This window comes from Microcaecilia unicolor, chromosome 9 (genome assembly GCF_901765095.1).
Source record: "Microcaecilia unicolor chromosome 9, aMicUni1.1, whole genome shotgun sequence".
NCBI lineage: Eukaryota > Metazoa > Chordata > Amphibia > Gymnophiona > Siphonopidae > Microcaecilia > Microcaecilia unicolor.
This window is the reverse complement of record NC_044039.1, coordinates 38,956,985-38,983,597: the sequence shown is the minus strand read 5'-3', so window position 1 is coordinate 38,983,597 and position 26,613 is coordinate 38,956,985. Positions and strand designations below refer to the sequence as shown.

Sequence of the window (26,613 nt, the reverse complement as noted above, 5' to 3'; positions counted from 1 at the left end):
TTTACAACCTGCGTATAGTGAGTTGCAGTAATCCAGGTGGCTGAGCACGAGGGATTGCACTAGGCTATGAAAGACGGATCTTGGGAAGTATGGTCTTATCCTTTTCAGTTTCCACATTCTGTAAAACATCTTTTTAGTTGTGTTGTTAGCGTGAGTTTCAAGTGTTAGGTGGCGGTCGATAGTGATTCCAAGGATTTTTAGCGTTTCTGAGATTTGAAGGTTCAGGTTTGGTGTGTTTATAGATGTGAATTCTTTTGTGTTGTATTGGGAGGTGAGTATCAGGCATTGAGTTTTTTCTGCATTTAATTTCAGACGAAATGCGTCTGCCCATGTGTTCATGATGTGTAGGCTTTGATTGATTTCGTTGAAGATTTCGTTAATGTCTTGTTTGAAGGGGATGTATATTGTTACATCATCAGGGTATATATATGGGTTGAGGTTATGGTTTGATAGGAGTTTTGCCAGAGGGATCATCATTAGGTTGAAGATGGTTGGTGAGAGAGGTGATCCTTGTGGTACTCCACATTCAGGTGTCCATGCCTTAGACGTGGTCGAATTTGATGTGACTTGATACGAACGTTGGGTTAGGAACCCTTCGAACCAATTCAGGACATTTCCTCCAATGCCAAAGTATTCGAGTATGTGTAATAGGATTCCGTGGTCAATAATAATAATAATGGGTGATTTCAATTACCCCGATATCGACTGGGTAAATGTATCATCGGGGCACGCTAGGGAGGTAAAATTCCTTGATGAAATCAAGGACAGCTTTCTGGAGCAGCTGGTACAGGAGCTGACGACAGAAGGAAAAATTCTAGACCTAGTCCTTAGCGGAGCGCATGATCTGGTGCTGGAGGTAATGGTGCTGGGGCCGCTTGATAACAGGGATCATAATATGATCGGATTTGATATTAGCTTTGAAGTAAGTATACATAGGAAATCAAATACGTTAGCATTTAACTTTAAAAAAGGAGACTATGATAAAATGAGAAGAACGGTGAAAAAAAAACTTAGAGGAGCGACTGCGAGGGTCAAAAATTTACATCAGGCGTGGATGCTGTTTAAAAACACCATCCTGGAAGCCCAGGCCAAATACATTCTGCGTATTAAAAAAGGAGGATGGAAGACCAAACGACAGCCGGCGTGGTTAAAAAGTAAGGTGAAGGAAGCTATTAGAGCTAAAAGAAAATCCTTCAGAAAATGGAAGAAGGAACCGACTGAAAATAATAAGAAACAGCATAAGGAATGTCAAGTCAAATGCAAAGCTCTGATAAGGAAGGCTAAGAGGGACTTCAAAAAAAAAAAAGATTGCGTTGGAGGCAAAAACACATAGTAAAATTTTTTAAAGGTATATTAAAAGCAGGAAGCTGGCAAAAGAATCGGTTGGACCGCTAGATGACCGAGGAGTAAAAGGGGCGATCAGGGAAGACAAAGCCGTAGCGGAGAGATTAAATGAATTCTTTGCTTCGGTCTTCACTGAGGAAGATTTGGGAGTGATACCGGTGCCGGAAATGGTATTCGAAGCTGACAAGTCGGAGAAACTTAATGAATTCTCTGTAAACCTGGAGGATGTAATGGGGCAATTCTACAAACTGGAGTAGCAAATCTCCTGGACTGGATGGTATTCATCCCAGAGTACTGATAGAACTGAAAAATGAGCTTGCGGAGCTATTGTTAGTAATGTGTAATTTATCCTTAAAATCGAGCGTGGTACCGGAAGATTGGAGGGTGGCCAATGTAACGCCGATTTTTAAAAAAGGTTCCAGAGTAGATTTGGGAAATTATAGACCGATGAGTCTGACGTCAGTGCCGGGCAAAATGGTAGAGACTATTAAGATCAAAATTACTGAGCGTATTCAAAAGCATGGATTAATGAGACAAAGTCAACATGGATTGAGTGAAGGGAAATCTTGCCTCATCAATCTACTACATTTCTTTGAAGGGGTGAACAAACATGTGGATAAAGGACAGCCGGTTGATATTGTGTATCTGGATTTTCAGAAGGCGTCTGACAAAGTACCTTATGAAAGACTCCAAAGGAAATTGGAGAGTCATGGGATAGGCGGTAGTGTTCTATTGTGGATTAAAAACTGGTTAAAAGATAGAAAACAGAGAGTAGGGTTAAATGGTCAGTTTTCTCAATGGAGAAGGGTAGTTAGTGGGGTTCCCCAGGGGTCTGTGTTGGGACTGCTGCTTTTTAACATATTTATAAATGACCTAAAGATGGGAGTAACTAGTGAGGTAATTAAATTTGCTGATGACACAAAGTTATTCAAAGTAATTAAATCGCGGGAGGATTGTAAAAAATTACAAGAGGACCTTACAAGACTGGGAGACTGGGCGTCTAAATGGCAGATGACGTTTAATGTGAGCAAGTGCAAAGTGCTACATGTGGGAAAGAGGAACCCGAATTATAGCTACGTCATGCAAGGTTCCACGTTAGGAGTCACGGACCAAGAAAGGGATCTACAGTGGGGGAAATAAGTATTTGATCCCTTGCTGATTTTGTAAGTGTGCCCACTGACAAAGACATGAGCAGCCCATAATTGAAGGGTAGGTTATTGGTAACAGTGAGAGATAGCACATCACAAATTAAATCCGGAAAATCACATTGTGGAAAGTATATGAATTTATTTGCATTCTGCAGAGGGAAATAAGTATTTGATCCCCCACCAACCAGTAAGAGATCTGGCCCCTACAGACCAGGTAGATGCTCCAAATCAACTCGTTACCTGCATGACAGACAGCTGTCAGCAATGGTCACCTGTATGAAAGACACCTGTCCACAGACTCAGTGAATCAGTCAGACTCTAACCTCTACAAAATGGCCAAGAGCAAGGAGCTGTCTAAGGATGTCAGGGACAAGATCATACACCTGCACAAGGCTGGAATGGGCTACAAAACCATCAGTAAGACGCTGGGCGAGAAGGAGACAACTGTTGGTGCCATAGTAAGAAAATGGAAGAAGTACAAAATGACTGTCAATCGACAAAGATCTGGGGCTCCACGCAAAATCTCACCTCGTGGGGTATCCTTGATCATGAGGAAGGTTAGAAATCAGCCTACAACTACAAGGGGGGAACTTGTCAATGATCTCAAGGCAGCTGGGACCACTGTCACCACGAAAACCATTGGTAACACATTACGACATAACGGATTGCAATCCTGCAGTGCCCGCAAGGTCCCCCTGCTCCGGAAGGCACATGTGACGGCCCGTCTGAAGTTTGCCAGTGAACACCTGGATGATGCCGAGAGTGATTGGGAGAAGGTGCTGTGGTCAGATGAGACAAAAATTGAGCTCTTTGGCATGAACTCAACTCGCCGTGTTTGGAGGAAGAGAAATGCTGCCTATGACCCAAAGAACACCGTCCCCACTGTCAAGCATGGAGGTGGAAATGTTATGTTTTGGGGGTGTTTCTCTGCTAAGGGCACAGGACTACTTCACCGCATCAATGGGAGAATGGATGGGGCCATGTACCGTACAATTCTGAGTGACAACCTCCTTCCCTCCGCCAGGGCCTTAAAAATGGGTCGTGGCTGGGTCTTCCAGCACGACAATGACCCAAAACATACAGCCAAGGCAACAAAGGAGTGGCTCAGGAAGAAGCACATTAGGGTCATGGAGTGGCCTAGCCAGTCACCAGACCTTAATCCCATTGAAAACTTATGGAGGGAGCTGAAGCTGCGAGTTGCCAAGCGACAGCCCAGAACTCTTAATGATTTAGAGATGATCTGCAAAGAGGAGTGGACCAAAATTCCTCCTGACATGTGTGCAAACCTCATCATCAACTACAGAAGACGTCTGACCGCTGTGCTTGCCAACAAGGGTTTTGCCACCAAGTATTAGGTCTTGTTTGCCAGAGGGATTAAATACTTATTTCCCTCTGTAGAATGCAAATAAATTCATATACTTTCCACAATGTGATTTTCCGGATTTAATTTGTGATGTGCTATCTCTCACTGTTACCAATAACCTACCCTTCAATTATGGGCTGCTCATGTCTTTGTCAGTGGGCACACTTACAAAATCAGCAAGGGATCAAATACTTATTTCCCCCACTGTAGGTGTCGTCGATGATAAGTTGAAACCTTCTGCTCAAGTGCTGCTGTGGCTAAGAAAGCAAATAGAATGTTAGGTATTATTATGCCTTGTAGCGCTATAGAAGTGATAAGTAGTAGTAGTAGTATTATTAGGAAAGGAATGGAAAACAAAAATGAGGATGTTATAATGCCTTTGTATCGCTTCATGGTGGACCGCACATCGAATATTATGTTCAATTCTGGTCACCGCATCTGAGAAAAGGTGCAGAGAAGGGTGATGAAAATGATAAAGAGGATGGGGCGACTTCTCTATGAGGAAAGGCTAAAGCAGCTAGGGCTCTTCAGCTTGGAGAAAAGGCGGCTGAGGGGAGATATGATAGAGGTCTATAAAATAATGAGTGGACTTGAACGGGTAGATGTGAAGCATCTGTTTACGCTTTCCAAAAATACTAGGACTAGGGGGCATGCGATGAAGCTACAATGTAGTAAATTTAAAACGAATCGGAGAAAATGTTTCTTCATTCAACGTGTAATTAAACTCTGGAATTCATTGCCAAAGAATGTGGTAAAGGCGGTTAGCTTAGTGGAGTTTAAAAAAAGGTTTGGACGGCTTCCTAAATGAAAAGTCCATAGACCATTATTAAATGGACTTGGGGAAAATCCACTATTTCTGGGATAAGCAGGATAAAATGTTTTGTACTTTTTTTGGATCTTGCTAAGTATTTGTGACCTGGATTGGCCACTGTTGGAAACAGGATGCTGGGCTTGATGGACCTTTGGTCTTTCCCAGTATGGCAATACTTATGTACTTATGGACATTTGTGGTATGTTCCAGGCCTCAAGTGCTGACTGTGAAAGAGGATTTAATCTAATGAATAATAAAAAACATTATCTAGAAATTGTTTGGACACCAAACATTTGGAAAATTTGCTGAGAATGGAATTGTTTGAAACTTCTGGACAGATTGTTAATGTTGATAGAGTTTATAGCTTACAGAAGACAGAAAACATCAGAAGAGAAACTGTTTGAATATTCAATGAAATTAAGATTTGAAATATTTTTTAAATAATTAACACCAAGTTTGCATCTTAGATATCTTGGGGGACCCCCCCCCCACTCTTTTTTTGCTGTTGAGTTATTTTCAGCGCTCACTCGAAAAAATTTTTGCACACCGCAGGTTGCTCCTTAGAGGGAACACTGGTTGATGCATAAATGACATAATGTGCACAGAGTTGTGGGATTTGCCCATGCTCCGTTCACACCCCTTGCAACTGAGTGCTATGCAAGTTGAATGCTAAAATTACAGAATATCATTTAGCACCCAACTAGCACTTACACACAAATCTGTAACATTTAAGCGTGCTAATATTTTGTAATCTCAGTGTGCAAATTGGTGCCTAACTTTAGGCAACCTGTTATAGAATGAAGGGGTGTTCGTTTTCTAGAATTATCTTCAATACCTAGAAAATTCCACAATGTAACAGTAAACAAGCGGAAAAAGCTATTAAAATCTCAACTAATCACATATGGTTGTCTGTATGAGCAGCAAGCATTTTACACAGAACCTTAAATCTGATATTATGGGGACCAGCATCAGGATGAGATTACCTGTGGAAGGAGAGGATCTTGTAGGTGAAACCCTCTCTTCCTTCTCTCGGATGTGTGACCAGTGCACATCTGCCTGGATCTCCAAGGGGTCAACTGGATGGATAATTTGCTGAAGCCTCAAGCTCCCCGCTGACATACCCCGTATGGTGACAGGGTAGGGTAGGGCAGGCAAGGTAATGGGCATGAATGAGGGGAAAATATAGAACAAGGATAAAGAGATAGGAAAAGCACAATAGGAAAGGAAATACAAAGAGAAACAAAACATACAAAAGAAGGAAGAAGAAAATTAACTTGCTAAGGATTACCTACGATGGACAGAAAATGTGAAACAACTTGTAGGTAACTACCTGCTAAAGATATTCCTGTGTACATACCTGGGAGTAAAGAATTTTAAACAAGAATAAAGGTTGATAAAATCTGAAAATGGTGTGACTGGTATTGTAAAAGCCTGAAAGCACTAAGTTGGTTTCACCTTTCTTCTAGAAGGATGATTACATTACATGAGCAAATCTCACAAAATCTCTTGGGTTTGCATAGGATTCTTTTTCAGAAATATGTAGTCGTCCCCAATTAACAATAAAAAGCAGTCACCAAGGCTTTTTCTAGGTACAGTAATTCTGTGAAAATTAATTTCTACTTGAAAGTTTCAATCCGGGCAATCTACATGTACTATAGTCTGTTTTGGAATGAACAGCAAACAAAAATAAACAACACCCCCTCTAAAAACTCTTACTGACTTGAAATATTTTTGAGATACATTTGTTCAGATTTCTTAAAGTTTTATTACAGTACCACTGTAATAGAAAAGCCTTTACTGTGAGAACTGATATAGCTCTAAATGAGCCTAGTCCTGTGTTCATTACCCACTGTTATCTTGTTAGAGAAGCATAACTCTCTCTGGAAATTCACGTTCACATCTACATTGTATGGTTTATTCAGGGCTTAATTTGTAGGCAAAAAGGAAGTGGAACTGTGGGGAAAGGGGCAGGGGCAGGGCCAGAAGTGAACTTAAGCCTACACTTTAACACTTGGCTCCCAGACAGCCCTACATCCCCAGTCCAGCATCTTCCTTTTGGCCATATAATCAGTGGTATTTAGCAACATTTAACAGAAATTTTGTGGCAACCATAAAATGATTTGCCCATCAGTTTTTTTTGGTAGGTTACCAAATGGCCACCAAGCTTCAGATCTACTGTCCTATAGTTTATTGTTGAGTTATCAATAATGTTTGGAATATGCTTTATCTATAGTAGCTATACCTAAAGCATAGTGCAGCTGCGAACCTGGGAAGCCAGGATTCAAATGCCACTACCGCTCCTTGAGATTTTGGATGTTATTTACCACCCCCCCCCCCAAATTGCCCCAGGTACAATCTGACTGGAAGCCCTCCAGAGACAGGAAAATACCTGCTGTACCTGAATGTAACTTGCATTGAGAGCTATAACTAAAAAAAGGCATGAGCTAATCTCAAATCTAAAATCCAGTACCGGGCATATTATGAAGTGAAAAAAAACAAACAAACCTATGGAAGTCACTCAGGGCATATAATGCAATTTTACCATACCATACTAACTTCCAGGAGCCACACAACAAGAGCCTTTCTAGGAAAAGGCAGCAGCATAAACATGCAGTAGGTACTAGATCATCAATACACAGATTCGAAAACTAAACAAGCCAGATTAGTACAAATCGATCCCACGCAGACATTCAGTGCTAACAGAATACCTGGTCTCTTTCACATACAAAGTACACAAACCAAACTTCACCAAGTACAGTATAAGTAACCACAGACTTAAAATATTTTTTGTCTACATACTTCTAAACTGAACCCACAAAAAGCCAGACTCTATATCAAGTGCAAGACCAGAGAAATAGAAATAGTGATGCATGTTTCCCTCTACCTTGTAAAATATAAAGATAGCAGATGTAAATTTCAAAAACTGACAAACTGCAACTTGTTTTTGAAGGCCAAAACCTCCTTCCTTAGGTCAGGACAGTATACCATAAAGCAGTCTACTGTGTTGATCTGAAGGAGGTGGTTTCAGTCTCCAAAAGCTAGAAAACTAGTCAAAAATATATTTAGTCCAAAAAAAAGGTATCACCTTATTTTCTGTTATTTCTTTTATTATTTATTAACCTTTAAAGTAGACTAATACAGCAACCACATTACGTAATCCTAAATTTAAAATAAAATTCTTTTTATTACTTTTGTTGTCTGGCCATTTAATTTTTCTGTTGGTCCCTGTGTCTGGTTACTTGCTTTCCTGTCTTCTTTCAGCTCCTCTACCAAGAATCTCCTGACCATTTGCTGTTTTTTCTCTCCTTCTGCCTTCACCTCCTCCACTATATATATATATATATATATATATATATATATATATCTCCATCCAATTCCAATACCAATCTGTTCTTTTCAGCTTTCTTCCACTTTTCTCTGCCTATCCATTCAGATTTCACTCATTCTTATAACCATTCTTCAATCTCCCTCTTTACAGTGTCTACCTATAACTTTTCTGTCTCCTTCCCTCACACTGGCTCTCTCATTCTCCTTCCTCTTATGCCCTAGTCTTTTAATTGTTCCTCTCTACCACCGTCCATCCAGCATCTCTCTTCAGTCTCTCCATCCCTCCACCACCATCTAGCACTGTGTGTATACGTCTCTCTCTATCTCCCCCCTCTGCCATCCAGTATCTCTTCTCTATCTCTCACCTCCATCACATTCCAGCATTGCACCTGTCTTTTCATCTCTTTTTGCCCCAGCATGAAGCATTACCTGTGTCTGTCTCACTTCTCCTTCCCCTCTGCACTATTCAGTACTGCCTCTGTCTCTTTCCCTTGCTCCCCCATGCAGTATTGCCCTCCACACCCCCTATCCAGCATTAATTTTTCTGTTTCTCTTCCCCTTTGGCATGCAGCACTGCCATTGCCTCTCTGTTCTTCCCGATCTAGTGCTGCCCTTGCCTCTCTTTCTTTTCCTATCTAGTGCTGCCCTGGCCTCTCTCTCCTTCCCTATCCAGCACTGACCCATCAGGAGAAACTCATGCACTTTAGCCAACAGGCAGGGGATTACATCAGGGAGGATTGAGGGGGGAGAGAGAGAAAGAAAGAGAGAGAGAGGAAGAACTGGAGAATCTCTAGATTGTCAATCAATATGTAATGGATTCTCCCTGGAAGGGGTGGAGACCTTTCACAGTTGAGAGACTGGATGATCATGAAGGGACTGCACCTGAATTACTGGATTTGAGGAAGGCAATAATCCTACACTGTATGAGTCAGAATTAATAGAAATGGGAGAATAAAGCAGCAATGTATATGCTCAGAGGAAAAGCAGAATGGTTCACCTTTTTGTTTCCTTTTGGAACTGACCAACTTGTTCAGGTAGCTGTTTTAACCAGATGCTGTTAGAGGGGGAGGCATTTCAAGGAGTAGCCTTCCCGGTTGTGAGCAGATGAGTGTCTGCTAACTCTTTTTGCTTAGGCTCCAGGAAAGCTAGGCAGCATTTTGTGTGTGTGTTTTGGTTTGATTTTGGATTAAAGGTGAGATAACCAAAGTTTGCTGAACCAAGAGCAGTTTTTTTTCCTCCCCAAGTGGGGGAGTGGCATTAATTAGCAAGCCCCTCCTATGAAAGAAGAAAGAGTTCAGGATATGGATGCAGCACCACAGAGGCCTGGCACATACACACTATCACTGCAGGAAAGGTGAGGACTGATCAGGGGATCAGCTGATGAACCTGACCAGGAAACCATCTTAAGTACACTTAGGACCCAGGATAAACTGAACCTGACCATACCCCAGACGAAGGGCAGGTCATATATTTTGTACTGGTATAGGATGCAATACATGACTGCAGTAAAAAAAAAAAAAAAAAAGCTGCTTCTTAGACAGAACAGGCATGTCCTGCTTTGGTTGAGCCCTTTAATGTTGACAAGATTTCAGAAAGACAATGAACTGGATCTGCTGAGTTTTTTTTTCTTTTTCATTGAATTGAAACCCTTTAGAATAGTGATTTAAAGTAGTGTGCCTTGAAGACAACTCAGATGAGGGCAGGACGGCAGAAAAATGCTGAACAGGGGAGCAATGATCCTTTATAATGTTGTCTCTTAATTTATCCCCATAATAAAGTTATCAATAGAAAACAAACAAAATAAAACATGGAAAAGAAAATAAGATGATACCTTTTTTATTGGACATAACTTAATACATTTCTTGATTAGCTTTCGAAGGTTGCCCTTCTTTGTCCTTCGACGAAGGGCAACCTTCGAAAGCTAATCAAGAAATGTATTAAGTTATGTCCAATAAAAAAGGTTTCATCTTATTTTCTTTTCCATGTTTTATTTTGTTTGATTTCTATTGATAACCTTAAGAGTGGACTAACACGGCTACCACACTCCTCCCCATAATAAAGAAATTCCCTGTACAAGAAGAGCCTGTTAATTTTGAATGGATATCCTCATGCAGTTCCAATGCATGTAACCAAGCTAAGTACCTGGCAGCAATGGTGGAAGGAGAAATTCTGGATGAGGTTTGGATGAGGTTTCGAAGACATTTTACACTGTCCGTATAAGATGAGTGCAGCTAATATGGCAGCTTAGGTGAAAAAGCCTGAATTCTTTGAAAGAATGTATGTATTTACTGCAACATATTAAGCAGATGGGCTGCTATGCAGGCTGAAATCAAGGTCCTATGAAACACTTATCAAAGTGGTCTAGGAGGCATGGATCTCTACCCAAAACCATACTGGAATTCTTCCTATACTATTTAGCATTCCTCATAGCTACTTTAACCACAATGAAGGAAGTTTGACTTTGTTGAAACTTGTAGCTGGTTGGACATTATGTTTCATGTCAAACTTCTTGGAAATAGATTGCAGAAGTGAATTTTGCCATATGTGGAAGGGCTGATTCTTAAGTAGGCCATAAATAGAAACTGATGGGCCCTTTTACTAAGGAGCATAGGCGCCTACGCATGTCCAACGCGCGTCAATTTGGAGCTACCGCGTGCCCCGGGCAGTAATTCCATTTTTTACATGTCCAAAACACGCAGCAGAAAATATTTTTTATTTTCTACCACGTGGTTCTAACTGGGCGGTAATCGGCAGTGTATGCGCACTGACGATTACCACCCGGTTAACATGTGAGACCTTACCACTAAGTCAATGGGTGGTGGTAAGGTCTCAGGCCCAAAATGGATGCGTGCCAATTCAATCACGTGACCCTGAAGACTCAGACTGACCCAGAAAAATTATTATAAATTTTGAGATACTAGCGGTGTTTGTGCCACGGGTGCATGCCTAAGGAATACATACAAGGAGCAAGTCATACTCCTTGGGTGAGCTCACTGGGGCGAATTCTGAGGTGTGTTGTCTTTGGCTTTAAATTATGGCATTTTCTTGCACTTCACGGCATGGTATGCTCCTTTAATTTTTCAGCTTTTTTTTAAGCTGCTCTTCCTATTCACCTGTCTCACTTATGGACTCCTCTTCACCCTATTCTGGTACATTGGGGTCAATGGCCTACCAAGCTGAGTTGTATATCGGATGTCAGTCGCAGAGAGTGGCTAGTAACCTTATTCATTGTTCTTCAACACATTCTGCTTCAGGACATCCTTTCCAGTTTTTAGGTGGTCTTCTTAATTGTAGGTCCTTATGTTTAAAATCTCACTTATCTATGACCTGCTTCTAGCTACTCAAGTGGATTTTCCTTGTCTCACTGAGACCTGGTTCCAACATGGAGTGATGCCTTTTTGTATTCACCTCCAACCTAGCTATTCTGTACTTTCCTTCTCCAGGGTTTCTAGAAGAGGTGACTGTATTGCTTTGATCCCACTCTAGTAGGTTATCTTTTACTGAAATTTTCTGTACTACTCTTGAGTACCCTGAGGTCTTAGTAGTCATACTGTCTCTCCTTTTCCATTCCATGTTCTTCTATTCTACTGTCCACCTTCTCTCTCAGTAACAGAATGGAATGTGCTTTCCCAAACAATTGCTGACGCTTCCACGAAGATCCAAGATTTTCTAATCCTGGGTGATTTTAATTTTCATGTAGATGGGTTACCTCATCCTAGAGTAGGCCATTTTCTATTTATCCAATCCTGGATAGAAGCAACACACATTGCTAGTCATACTCTGGATTAAATTTTTCTGCTTTCTTTCTTCTTTTTACCAATTTTCCAGACAACTTTAGAAAAAAAAATTCCTTGGCTCTAGACAGTAAATTCTTATGTGGGACTCTGTCCTCAGTTGAGTCTTAGACTTCCTTGCTTCACTGCATTTTACTTGTTTTTCTACTTGATGTCATCATCCCTGGTACCCTCACAGGTTGTGGCGCTTGAAGCAGCAACACCAGAGGGCTGTATGTCTCTGAAGGAAGAATAAAACTACTTAGGCCTTGTCACTGTGTAGGGAATGTAAGAAATTCTATGATGTCCAGCTGAAAAAGGCTAAAAAGATGTCCCTGGTTCTTTTTGTATAGATGGAGTGGAATTAGCTTTTAATAAGACAACTCGCTCTTAGGTGTTATTATTGACCCTTCCTTAAGTATGAAGCATGTCAGACGGTTGAGAGATTATTTGACTTTTGACAATTTTCAGTTGGTAATTCAAAGTATAATTATTCCTCATTTTGATTATTGTAATGCTTTGTTACTAGTACTCTTCGATCACTGCAAATTGCATAGAATGCTGCTGCTCAAGTTCTTCTGAGATTCAGACGTTTTGATCATGTTACCCTTGCGCTTATTCATTTATACTGGCTTCCGGCTGACTATAGAATACAGTCTAAAATTTTGTCGATAAAGTTTTGACAAAATTTCTCCTGTAATTGTTTCCAGTTTGCATCTGCATCGACCATCGTAGTCATTGAGATCTGCTTCCCTCAATCTGATGGATGTTCCATCATTTAAAATGGTATATCTTGCTGTGTACAGAAACTTGATTTTCTACATTGCAGGGCCAAATCTGTGGAATTCTTTACCTGAAGAAATGAGAGTTATGGGGAATTTGAATGATTTAAAAAAGGCATTAAAGACCTTACTGTTCCAGCGAATATTCACTTTTACCTCAGGATAAGATTGTTTCTGATATTTATTGTTGCTCAGACTATATACTGTTTTATGTCTCTTAATTTGGGTCATGTCGTGTTGATTTAAGTGAGTTTTATACGTTTATTGATGGTATTTGATTATGGACTTTTTTGTACTCTGCCCAGAATTGTAGATGGTGTGTACTAGAAATTATAAACAAACAAACTTGGGGCCCTGTTCACACTAAGCTGCACTAGAGGCGTTTTAGCATTTTTAGCACATGCTAAACATTAGTGTGCACTAACCGTGTAGGTGCCCATAATATTCTTGTGCCATCTAGAGGTGCTTTTGGTGTAGAGCAGGGGTTCAACCTAGTCTGGGGACACACCTAGCCAGTCAGGTTTTCAGGATATCCACAATGAATATGCATAAGATAAATTTGCATACAATGGAGATAGTGCATGCAGATATATGTCTCGCATATTCATTGTGTGTATCCTGAAAGCCTGATTGGCTAGGTGTGTCCTGAGGACTGGATTGAGAACCCCTGGTCTAGAGTGATCTGACAAAACAGAAAAAAGCCATCTTGTTGGATTTGGGATCCCTCTGTTGATAAGTTGGCTCCCAGTAGCCCCACATGTTTCAATGACCACAGAGGCCTTCCACCCCTATATCAGGTTTTAGACCTTTTAAACATATGGAGAGTCTCACATCCCAAGGACAGAGATTATACCCACTTGTCCCAGGCACACAGAATGCACTCTCAAATCAATTACATTCTACTGTCTTCCTCCTTCATGCCATTAGTTCAAGGGGCGGAGATTGGTCCCTGTGAAATTTCTGACCATGCCATGGATATGGGCAGGGCCGCCAAGAGGGGGGGGAGACAGGGGGGACAAAATTCCCCAGGCCCAGGCCTCCGAGGGGGGCCTGGCGCTGCCGCAATCTGGCCCGCCCGCCCTCTGTCACTCCCTGGCATTGAATTTAAGCGCCTCACCTTCGAAAGTGCAGCAAGCAGCGGCAGACCACTCCTTCCTTCCGTGTCCCGCCCTGGCCTGAAGTAACTTCTGCAAGGGCGGGACACAGAAGGAAGGAGTGGTCTGCCACTGCTTGCTGCGCTTTCGAAGGTGAGGCGTTTAAGGTCAGTGCAGAGGGCCCGGGGGTGGAGAGAGGGCCCGGTGGCGGGTGGAGGGGGGCCCGGTGATCTCGGGTGGGGGGCTCGGGGGTGGCTTTGTCCCGGGCCTGGCCCAGTCTCTCGGCAGCCCTGGATATGGGTGGATTGTGTAGATACTAGTGCTGAGAGGAGGCCAATGGTGTAGAACTTTCCCTTAGATCTCTATAGCAATGTCAGGTTTTTGGATTATCTAGTCGATTACTGGCACAAGTACAAACTTAATAAAGCTGAGCAGAAGGATAACCCTGTTCTGTTTTGGGAAGTGGCAAAGGTGGTACTGCGGGGAGATATAATCAGTTATTCTAATTTCAAAAAGAAAGCCAGGGATCAGGACATTATCCGCCTTGAAAGACAAATCAGGATTGCTCATCAGTGCTATAAGAAACCAAGCTCTGCTGTTGAGTTCTACTGTTCTTTTTTGGAGCTGTACTGTTCTTCTTTCAATAAACAGAGCTGACATAATAATCATTCCTCTTTTGAGTTGTCATCTAAATCAATCAACACTGGTTTTGTAGTTAAGTCCATAACAAGGAAACATTTTAAGGCTTTCATCATAGCTATGTTTTTGGAAAAGGTAGCAAGGGCTGGAAATGATGCCCTGCAATAATGATCTGAATTTGGAAAAAGGCAAATAATTAAATTTAAAAATCCAAAACCATATTAATTCTGGTTAGTGAACAATACATTTATTACAGTTGTATTCACTGCCTTTGGCTGTTTTTTTTTTATAACAGCAGCACAATGAGCCACATACATGGTTACATGACTCATGTCATGACAACATGAGATAGAGATGCATGACATGTGTGGCTCCGCCATCACAGAATTGATAATAAGTACTACGTGAGGTTATCTTCTAATCTACTGATTGTAACAGGCCAGAACAGCTGCACAATAAATCATACGATATCCTCATCAAAGTTATCTACAATTAATCAGTTTGCATTTGCCACATATAAGAAGCATAAAAAAAAAATAAAAAAAAAGATTTTCTCTCTCAAATAATATGGGGAACAGAAGTTACTATTGCAAACTGCATCAATTTCTTATCATTCATTCACTCACTCTAATGTTAAAAAAACCTGCATGTAGTCTACTGGATGTTGACCTAACAACTAGAAACACATCCGAATCAACACGAACGTACCTAAATCTGCACTACCCAAGCTGCAAAGGACTCAAATACAAATCAACTTACGCATCTAGTTTCTCCTACATAAGCACACAACTGTGGAACGCATTACCAAAAGCCTTGAAAACTACGTACGACCACCTAAACTTCTGGAAAAAACTAAAAACTAACCTGTTTAAAAAGGCATACCCTACCAATCCAACATAAATGCCTGATGTCTGCAACACAACAAAACTAAAGTACGTAATGGACATAACACAACTCTTCTGTTGTACGATTCCCTAATGTGGCTTTGCAACATGAACTTCATCTTACCACAATATCACTTTGTATTTGTTTACACCGGAGTCTGTAACACCTCTCCGGTACTGTGTAAGCCACATTGAGCCTGCAAATAGGTGGGAAAATGTGGGATACAGATGTAACAAATAAATAAAATAAAAAATAGTTACTGATCGAAACCATGACATGCCCCCAAGGATCAGTAGCTTCTTCAGGTAAACATTTGATGTTATTTATTCATTTCTTTTGTTGCAAGTGAGGGAGAGAAGGGTACAAGTAGGAAAAACATGACATGTACTCATAAAACTAAAGAAAAAAAAATTCTAAAAGTTGCAATGCTTATTGACATCTTCTTTGGGTGCCCTTAAAAGTAAACGAAACTATTAGACTGAAGCAAGGTGGCACATTCCCAGGAAACAAACAGCAGAATAAATTTTTTGAGTTTTCTAAAATTACTTTTATTCCTGGATGAAGTTGAATGCTCATTTATTTGACCTTTGCATGAACAGCCTCCAGGTACAGCACAGCAGAAGCAGCTTACATTCTAACAAAACAAAGCATAGGCTCAATCCAAGCACAAAGAGAGCATGCTCTGTGCAAACCTCACCTTGCAAAGATCTACTAGTGCACCTATTCCATTGCCAAGTAGATCCTGCCTGGAGTAATTTTATGATATAGGCAAATGCATGTTAGCAATTATATCTAGATAATGCTACCTATTTCACATATTACCCAAGCAATGCTTGAACCATGATCTTCAGATGTTAAAAGGCAAACGTGTTAGGCAATTTTTCCCCAAAACTTCAACATTAATATTTAACAAAATTAGTACAAGCACGGGCAGGAGAAAGCATTTAATATATGGGCCAATATTCAAAAGCACTTATCCGGATAAGTGCTGCTGACTAGAATAGTGCCTCAGAATATCCTTACAGACCACTTTGGCACTAAGCTGTCAACGCTGAGGTGAAGAATGGGAAGACCCAGGGCTGTCCCAAAACTTATCCTTATAGTTGCAATATTCAGCCTACTATTAAGATAATTTATCTGATAACTTAGTGCAGCTGTCTATCTGTCCTATGACCACCTCCAATTCAGAAAAAATCTAAAAACCCATCTGTTCCAAAAGGCTTACCCCCCCCCCCCGACCCAACTTAAATGCCTGAAATCAGCGACACTACACCACCACAGTTCGTATTGATCACCAAACAATCTCATCTGTTCTTGCTACCCTCTATACGGCCCCACCACATGTTCCTTCATGTGGTCCCTACCCCAACTTAACCATTATCTGTATTTGCTTTACTCCGGAGTCTATTAACACCTCTCCGGTATCATGTAAGCCACACTGAGCCTGCAAATAGGTGGGAAAATGTAGGGTACAAATGTAACAAATGAATAAATTATATGGATAGTAAACTGAATATTGCCATTACCCAGAAAACCTCCGTCGTGGTCTACCTTATCCAGATATGTGGCACTGGCCACTATCTAGATAGTGGTGTGGAATATACAAATATATTTTGATTGCTGCTGCAGCCAGCATTTAAAATAAAATGCTGACAGCAGAGGCTGAATATTGACCCAATAGTGTTTTATATTCATAGCACTTAGATCACTGAAACCATTAGACTATGATAAAAGTAACTTTACTTTCATGAGCTAGACATGATTATACTTACAAGTAATATTATGTTTATGGCAACTTAAACACTAAAATTTCAGAAGTGTAGCAAGATAAGAAACCTAAAAAATATAAAGGCCTATGTTTACTAAAGAACATTAACATACATTAAACAACGTTTATGTTTAATGTGTGTTAATATCACATTAATGTGCATTATTGGTAACACTTTCTTCTATATTACAGAAAAGTAGAAATTTTGGGGACATTGAGAATAAAATATTGAACTGCTTTACATGCAGAGTCATTCATTAACATTAAAATGGCTTCACGCAGATTGTGATAAACCTTGTGAGTCTCACGTTAGCTCTTGGAAAAGGAAACTAAACTATACTTCAACTATAGCCGATGTTTCCAAAGGGTACTGTCAGACTAATGCACCTCAAAAAACAGAGGCTGGTGAATAAGTCAAACACTACCATATAACACAAACACCAGGAAAAATGAAAGAAATATATAAGCTTGAATAAGTGGACAGCATTATGGGTGAAAGAGGACCTCACATGCTTAACAGGTCAAAAACTCAATCGATGATCCTAAAAACTCCCAACAGCACTACTTATTTTCAGATATCAGTGTGCAAAAAAATTACTCATAAAATTATGTCCACAAACATTCAAACTTAGTGAATATAACGTGTCCTTCTCCCAAAAATACATTTTTAGGAGGAGATGTTATATTCACAAATGTTTGTGCATATGATTTTTTTTGTTTTAAGAACCAGTGATCCTGTTTTTGACCTTTTAAGCATGTATGCTATGGGTGCATAATGAGGTCCTTTTTTTCCCCAAAGTGGTGTCCATTCATTCAAGTTTATATATTTCTAATGCACTAATGGGATCTGCCAATACTCCTTTTCCCCTTTCACCACCACCATAGCAGTGATCTAATGGAAGTGGACAGTTACCTCTGAAGGAAGCCTCATGCTCTCCACTTGAGTACCAAAAATGTCCTCCCTCCATGGGACCTTCCTCAGGTCCTCTTCCCTTCCACCCTCCCCCCTTACCCCACTGAATCTTTAGGCTCTCCTATGGGCAAAAGCAATGCCCAGTCACTTCTCCATTGGTGCTACCCTTTTTCATATTTGGAAGGGGGAAGAGAAGGGAACTCTCTAGGGAGAATAATGGGTTATACCCTGTGGGAAAAAGAAATTATGCAGGTCACTTCACTCAGCTGCAATTTTAACTCAATTGTCATAAACAGGGCCCAAAATCAGTTGGTATTTATAGCCAAGCCCTTATTATGGTTTGATAAATATACCAATTTCTAGAATGGTTACAGTGCTCAAAAAAGTGGTATTAATATATAAAACTGTATACATACATGCATGCGCACATATGTCTTTATGCAGGACCCACTATGGGGGAGAGACATAAGAGCAAGGGTGAAAACTGGGATACCTTTAAATGTACCAGTATCTTCTTCATTAGAGAGACGCTGAAGCCAGAGGCCTTGCTGGAGCTCTCTCTCCCAGGGACAATACTCTCCCTCTACAGCAGAGGGAACCACATACCCAAAAATGCACACAACGCAGAGAGAGAAAAACAAGAAAAAAAGCAGAAACCAAAGATAAACTTCTTTGTAACCCTTTCTGAAGGTGAGAATAACATCTATGTGTAACCTCTCATCAATATTTTAACACTTTTCTAAATTTCCCACTCCAATGGTTTAACAAAGAGGTACATCACGGCTCCAAGAAAATTAAGAACTATTATGTGTGTGTGTTTTTACTTAAATAATATGATCAAATCCTCCTACTTTAAAAAATGCTAGTTTTATTCTTGAAAATATTGACTTTTCAATTTCTAATCTTAACTACTTTTTCTTTTGATTCAATTCTAAATTCTCTAGTTTTCTTAATACGTCATTTCTTAGCTGAGGAGACAGGTCAGATATTAAAAAAAGAATCAATTCATACAGACATAAGATCAGATGCCAAACAGCAGACTAAAGTGACACCTCTGTGTGGCAGCACTTTCGGGACCAGAGCACTAAAAGGGAGCTTTAAAACAATGTTTTTGAAGTTAAAATGATCAGATGCTTTGAAACTAACAAGCAAAGGTTTAACAAAGACCTGGGTTTTCCAACGCATATCTATAAAAGTCCACTGCTTCTAACTACCCACTTATCACTCTCTTCCCCTATCCTTTCCCCCAGTCTTTTCTACTTCAGAATATCATTGGAATGCTTTTCATGATTTGCTAAATTCTAATATTGCCATCTTTTTCTGATTCTGCCCTGACCTTACTAAAGGGGTTTTAGCGCCCCAACACTAATCGAAAATACATGGTTAGTCCAATAAAAAAAATATCACTTTATATATTTATAAAATGATTTATCTTTATTTCTATATATTCAAGTGGACTGACATGATATGACATGGCATGACTCTGTAGTACATGCAGTCCTTAATAACTATTCCCCTATGCAATATAACCTCTGGTTCTAGGGACAACCTTAGACTTCACCTTTCAGATTGCAAGTGTGCTATACGTTGGCTCACTCAGAAGACTTTAGATACCAAGGTGCTACTACTACTACTACTATTCTATTTAGCATTTCTATAGCGCTACAAGGCGTACGCAGCGCTGCACAAACATAGAAGAAACACAGGCCCCTCTAACACTACGCAGCTGGCATGGCACAAAGGTGCTAAGTGGTGGAACTCACTGCCAATGGCAATCAAGGCTCAGCCTGATTACTTGGTATTTCGCAAAAGACTGAAAACTTTCCTCTTTGAGAGGTTTCTACCCATTGATGGAGTGTCTTAGATCGTAACTAGCCATCAATGGTTTATTATTTAGCTCTCATTTGTATCTTATTTCTGCTAAACTGCACTGCTCTTAATTGAAATTTTGTTTATGAAACTGTAAACCTTGCCTGTTTTATTTATTGTAAGCTACATTGAACTCGAGCATGTTTGGAAAATGTGGGGTATAAACAGCAAAATAAATAGATTAACAAGGCAATCATATTAGTTTTCATAAATCTTTATAACAAAAGGTATGCTTTGCTTAATACACTGTACTCCATTTTCTTCTATGAATTTTATGCTACATTTATTCCAAGAAAGCTTAAAAGACTTAAGATTCAGGCTGATGGAAATGACTAAGCAGAAGCAGCGTCCAGTAGCTTTATGCACAAATATTTCCTAAGAATTGAGGTTGATATTCAAAAACTACATATGCAGTTTTAACTAGAGTTGAATGCATAGATTGTTTGGACTGAAAATTTGGAGCCAGCCATTGCATAACTTGATCATGCATCTTAACCACTGTGGAAATAAGAATGTATGCATAGACCATAGGAGGAGGAAGTGAAGTCATGGAGTGAGATGGAAGCTTGACTCCTCAGCTCCGTAAGAGTGGGGAAGAAAATCATAAGCAAAAGCACCCAAATAGGCGAGAGCCACTCCTAAATAACGGCAGAACACTTGAGAGGCGATGGCAGCACAGAAGAAGTTAGCTAAATTTCAGTTCACTGCAGAAAAACGCTTAAGCGGCTCGAGTGCGATAAAGAAGGCGGCGGTGCCCCGATCCAAAATGGCGGAGCCGGAAACTGACTCTGAGCCAGACCATGAGGAGCAGGCGATGAGTGATAGCGAACTAACTAAAGGAGACATGGAGGGGCATAATTGAACGAAAACGCCTATCTCCATGGGCGTTTATCTCCAAGAACGGGTCAGTGAAGGGGCGGACCGAACCGTATTTTCGAAAAAAATAGACGCCCATGTTTTATTCAACAATGTGTGAGCTGGGCGTTTTTGTTTTTCAGCGATAATAGAAAATGAAAGCGCCCAGCTCAAAAACGAATAAATCCAAGACATTTATTCGTGGGAGGGGCCAGGATTCGTAGTGCACTGGTCCCCCTCACATGCCAGGACACCAACCGGGCACCCTAGGGGGCACTTTTACAAAAACAAAACAAAAGGTAAAAGAGCTCCCAGGTGCATAGCACCCTTCCCTTGTGTGTTGAGCCCCCCAAATCCCCCTCAAAATCCACTGCCCACAAGTCTACACCATTACTATAGCCCTAAGGGGTGAAGGGGGGCACCTACATGTGGGTACAGTGGGTTTGGGGGGGTTGGACGACTAATAAGCATTAAGCAGCACAATTGTAACAGGTAGGGGGGGATGGGCCTGGGTCCACCTGCCTGAAGTCCACTGCACCCCCTAACAACTCCTCCAGTGACCTGCATACTGCTGCCAGGGAGGTGGGTATGACATTTGAGGGTGAAAATAAAAATGTGTGAAACATCATTTTTTTGTGGTGGGAGGGGGTTAGTGACCACTGGGGGAGTCAGGGGAGGTCATCCCCGATTCCCTCCAGTGGTCATCTGGTCATTTAGGGCACTTTTTGGGGCCTTATTCGTGAAAAAACAGGGTCCAGGAAAAGTGTCCTAAATTCTAGCTAAAAACGCATACTTTCTTCCCATTATCAGTGAAATGCGCCCATCTTTGTTCGGCAGATAACCATGCCCCAGTTCCGCCTTCGCCACACCTCTGACACGCCCCCATAAACTTTGTCCGCATCGGAGTGCAGTTGAAAACGTCCAAAAATCGGCTTTCGATTATACCGCTTTATTCGTTTTTGTGAGATAAACGTCCATCTCCCGATTTAGGTCGGAACTTGGGCGTTTTTCTCGTTCGATTATAAGCTGGATAGTGCGCTGGCTTCAGGAGTTGAAAACGGAGATAGGAGCGATACGGAGAATATTCAAACAGCAGTGTCAGAAATGCGGAGAGCGGTCCGTGAGTTAGGTCATCGAGTAGAGCAAATGGAAGAGAAACTGGACAGCCAAACCGCGGACCTACTGAGGCTGCAAGAGGCACTGAAACTAGAGAGTCGTGCGAGGGAAGAATTGCAGAATGCACTAGAAGACCTGGAGAATAGGTCCCGGTGCAACAACCTCCGCTTCAAAGGAGTACCAGAGGGTGAGCAATATAAAGATTGTGCGAAGCTGGTAAAAGAGATTTGTGCCCTGGTCTTGCAAAGTAGAGAGGCTCAAACTGGAGATCTGACGCAAAACCTGGTGTCCCTGGACAGGGCCCATAGGAGTATGGGACCCCAGAGGGGAAACTTGCCTTGAGACATAATAGTTTGTTTTCATAATTTTTCGGTGAAAGAGGAGGTGTGGGGAAGGGCACGCATTATGGGGGACGTAGTGTGGAACAACTGCAAAATACAGATCTACCAAGACTTGGCCAGGGCCACTCTCCAGAGAAGGAAGGAGCTGTGGGAGATAACTGGCTAACTACTTTGGATTACAATTTACACTGGGCTCTCAAACAAAGAAGGTCCACACCTTTGCAGGAGTATGGAAAGCCCTTAGAGAGTTGGGTTGTACGGATTTACTGGATTGGGAGGGGTCATCCCGGAGCCAAGACCCCTCTAACACTACGCAGCCGGCATGGCACAAAGTGTGCCCCAAATACAGGACTGAGCAAAGGGTTCAAAGCTCTGCCTATGAACCAAGAGGCTGCTGTCATGGAAGGGCTGAGAATGAGAAGGTTATTAAGAAGTCAAGTGGCAACAGCATTCAAGCAGTTCTAAATGTTTCTGAGATTCAGTTGAAAAGGATCAATGTAGGAAATTAAAAGAATGTTATGAGCAAGCTAAAGCAATAGTGGTGGCCGACTTGTTTAGGTTAAGACTATTGCACATGCTCCATGGGATTCATGTACTAAATCATTTTAACAGGCACTAAAAAGAATCGATATGATCTATAAACGAACAAACAAAAAAGCCTTCCCCAGGAAAAAAAAAGAAATATTTTCCCTGGCAAGTTTTGAAGTATTAAAGAATCAAATATGTAACCCTTACTAAAAGCTAATCAAGCTATACTCTGAAGCTAGGAGCTGTAATATCCTTGCAGGGAATGCTGCTGAGGCAGTTACTGTTGAAGTGGTAGTATAGAGGAAAGAAGGGTGATGAAAGAACATTTAGAGCTCCATGGATGAGCAGAGTAGTACAATGTATGTGTTTACTTCTTTAATCCAGGGTTGGCCCTATCACTAGGTGGACTAGGCATCTGCCTAGGGCAGTAGGCTTTGGAGGATGGCAGTGCAGCGAACAGCAGGCCTTTGAGCATCCCATGTGTGCATACTCAAGACCTGCTGTATTCCACACCCTCCTCTCTCTTCTATGCAGGCTTGGCTCCTGCACAGGTAAGGTGGCAGCAGTGGCAGGGGGAAAGGAAGAGGGGAGGAGTGAAATGCTGGACACCTGGGGTGTGGAAAGGAGAAAGATGTTGGACACTTTGGGGAGAGTAAGGGAAGGGGAGAAGCTGGGCTACTAATGGAGGGGGTAGGAAAGGGGAAGATGCTGGAGAACTGGGAAGGAAGAGAAGGGAAATTGTTGGACTATGGGCAGGACCAAGGCTGATGGTTCACTTAAGACAACAGATGCTTGGGCCGAGGCCTGATATAAATTATCGAAATAGCATGCTCCTGTTTACATTAAAGTTTGCAGTCAGTATAACTCTTATGCGATTCCACTATTTAACTAGAACTGTGGCACAAAGCAAGGTAACCCATTAATGTATGTCATTTATTAAATTGTGAACTGTGTAAAAACTATTACAATAATCATCTAAGCTATATTAAGTACTCTCTAAATAAAATTTATCTTAGGTGTGGGGAAACAGGATAAAAATACTAGCGCCCTTTGAGATGGCAATTTATAAATACTACATAACTGGTTACCAGTAGGAATATGAGCTAGACCTAGTTTTTTAATTCACATTCTGGTGAAGGTACAATTAAGTATTAAAAGTTCATTGCAATAAATATTATGAGTGGCGATCAAAACAAGGCTAAACATTTTAAAATGAGAGCATTAAATTGCTTGTCATCTTTAACAGAATTATTTTAGTGTCCAATAATTCATAGGAACAATAGCTTACAAATCCAGGCCTTTTCCTGCATCACAGTCAATTCTCCTAGTGGAAATGCCAAGTAGTATAACCAGATCTGTCTGGCAGGCTACACTGTGGTCCAAGATGACTGGTATTAGTCACTACTTTATGACGACAGAAGCTATTTAAGCAGGCGGGAACTGTCTGACAGGCTTCAAATACTGTGAAAACCAGATTAATTAGAAAACTTAGTGGAAATGCAGATCTGTCCGGCAGGCTACCCCAGGTCTCCCTGGCAGGCTATCCAATGAACTAACAGCCCAGATGCTTGGGTAATGACTGTTAGTATAACAGGCTAGTTAGACTATTTCAGTGCTTTTTGGCCGAACATAAGAGGTGGGAGCTGGGGGAATCTAAGCTGAGAATGAGAGTGCTCTTAGATGGTTTAATACAAAAGGAGAAGATAACGAAAGACTGTTCTGGATAAGGAGAAATCCTGTAGGTGGTTACACTACTACTGGCAGCTAAGATATATTCTTAACACTGTGGATACGACAATTGGGCAGAATGAATATTTTGGCTGGCCTTTTTTGGTCATTACCTACATTACTATGTATGTTAGTAAACCTGCAGGCAAACATGATTATGTGTAACGGTCACATGATGCTACTAACCTTCACTGGACTCTTCCTCCTCCTCCACCTCCTCCTCTTCTTCCTCCTCCTCATCTCCAATTACTGCCTCAAGGGTTTCTGCATCCTCTATTTCATCTCCAGTCTTCCCCTTCAGGAGTGCATGGATCCGCACTGCTTCTTTCCAGGGCACTCCACCCAAGTCTGAGGAAGGAGGCTGTGTTTGTCCCTCCTCTTCTTCCTCCTCCATCTCAGACTCTGAACTGCTGTAAGGGAGACATAAGAAAAAAAATCAGCAACATCCTAAGTTAGACCATCTACTGGTGGCACTTTGTTTTCCTTTAACAACGTGCTAAATGATATATTGATTAGACCTTCTACCATTCAAAGTTTTATCAGTGAAAAAACATATTTGTTTCCTTCTCTTGAAAACTAGAGAATCTGCACATTTCCAACAGGTAGGTGTCCACATCACTAACAGTAAAATGAACTAGAAATGTATTAGAAATCAAAGAAATGAAAGTAAATGGTCACTGAAATATCAGCCCCTACCCAGAACATGCACTCACAAAGTACTGTAGGACTTTTGATTAAAGAGCTCTCGTACTGACAGTTTGATACACTTTTTCTAAACATAACTGTACAAAAAGTTTAAAATGTATACAAAACAAGGAACTTGAAAATTTATCTTGGGGGCTAGAAATCAAAGCAGTTGAATGTATTAAACATTTTGAATTGACAAGCTTTTTAGAGCATAAGCAAACCCACATACTTAATAGAATCTTTTTTTTTCTATTCCCCACCCCTTCTCTTTCCTACTCAACTCAACACCAATAAGCCGACAGTTTGCTACCTCTCCAGCTCACAGATCAATATGAAATTTGCCTGTATTTAGCAAGCATGTTTTCACTTTGCATTTCAAACTGAGAAAGAAGCCAAGTTTGGAGAACACAAGTTACATTTTTGTTTGACTTTTTTTCCTGGTAATAATGCAAAACATTTCCCTGTCAGAGAGAATTACAACAACAAAAAACTACTTTTCATCTTGTACCAAAATACTGTGTTAATGTATCACTGTTTCCAAAAAATGGAATATAAATTTGATAGGCAATTTTTTTACTGATTAATTTTGGTTTATTAAAAACACACTTGAGAAAGGCCTACCTAAATCATCACAGATTGTAAAACTACTTCATATACATTGTAAGGAGAAATTACGCCTTTCCTGATCATTTTCTTTCCTACTATTCCAGAACCTGTGGAATAGTTGTGTCCATCAACCAGCAGATGGTGATAGAGAACTGAAAACTGAAGCAGTAAGCAGAATCTCAGAACACCCACAACATCATTAAACAACTTGCTAAACTAACACTAACCAGATGAGCAAGCACGTGTGGACCTTTCTCATCTTTGGAAAACTTGTAGAGAACAAGAGATATGCAGGAAGCACAATTCAAGGTGACAGTCATTATTTGATCTATTACTCTGCATTGACTAAATATCTCAGAAACCTCAGGCAGGTCTCTGGAATAGTCGAAAGGACTAATGGAAAAAATTACAGGTAAGACCTAATTTCTCCTTCCATTTTATAGCTTTCTACTATTCCAGAACCTGTGGGATGTTCAAAAGCAATCTCTAGAGTTGGTGGGATTCTGGCATCTCTGCCCAAGACTGAAGACCTAAAACTGGATTCCGAGCACACCGCAATGTCCACCTTGTAGTGGTTGGCAAAGATATGTAGCATCAACCATATCACTAACTTGCAAACATCTGCCGGAGATAGTAAGTTAGTCTTCACCCAGGTATACACCTTGCAGAATGAGTCCACAAGGTCTGAAGAGCCTGCTTCTGTGCAAGCAAATAAGCTGACACAGTGGTCTCCTCCATCCATCTAGCAATTGTGAGCTTGGAAGTCATGAAGCTGAGCCTCTGTTTACCAAAAAGCACAGTCTGTCCAATTTGCAAAACTCAATCGTAACTTCCAGATATCCAATGGACTCGAAGCTTCTCAATGTGCTTAAAGGAAGAATACTGAGCCTCTTCATCCTCTCTGTGAAAGGATGGAAGTTCCACAGATTTGTTGAAATGAAATGCTGGTACCACTTTCGGAAGGAAGTAACCATGCACAGGAGACACATGGCTCTGAAAAGCGAAGAATGTGATCCTTCCTGACAAGAGAGAGCCT

General features: G+C 40.9%; 1 protein-coding gene across 2 annotated transcripts in view; it reads right to left on the bottom strand.

Annotated features, from left to right (window-relative positions):
- MICAL3 (microtubule associated monooxygenase, calponin and LIM domain containing 3) overlaps window positions 1-26,613 on the bottom strand; it is a 441,368-nt gene that overhangs the window by 101,979 nt on the left and 312,776 nt on the right. For both annotated transcript variants that reach the window (XM_030213784.1, XM_030213786.1), the window contains 2 exons: window positions 24,471-24,694; window positions 18,341-18,430 (listed from right to left, as the gene is read on the bottom strand). In XM_030213784.1, the coding sequence (XP_030069644.1) occupies window positions 18,341-18,430; window positions 24,471-24,694 (314 nt within the window). The remainder of the gene's footprint in view (window positions 1-18,340; window positions 18,431-24,470; window positions 24,695-26,613) is intronic.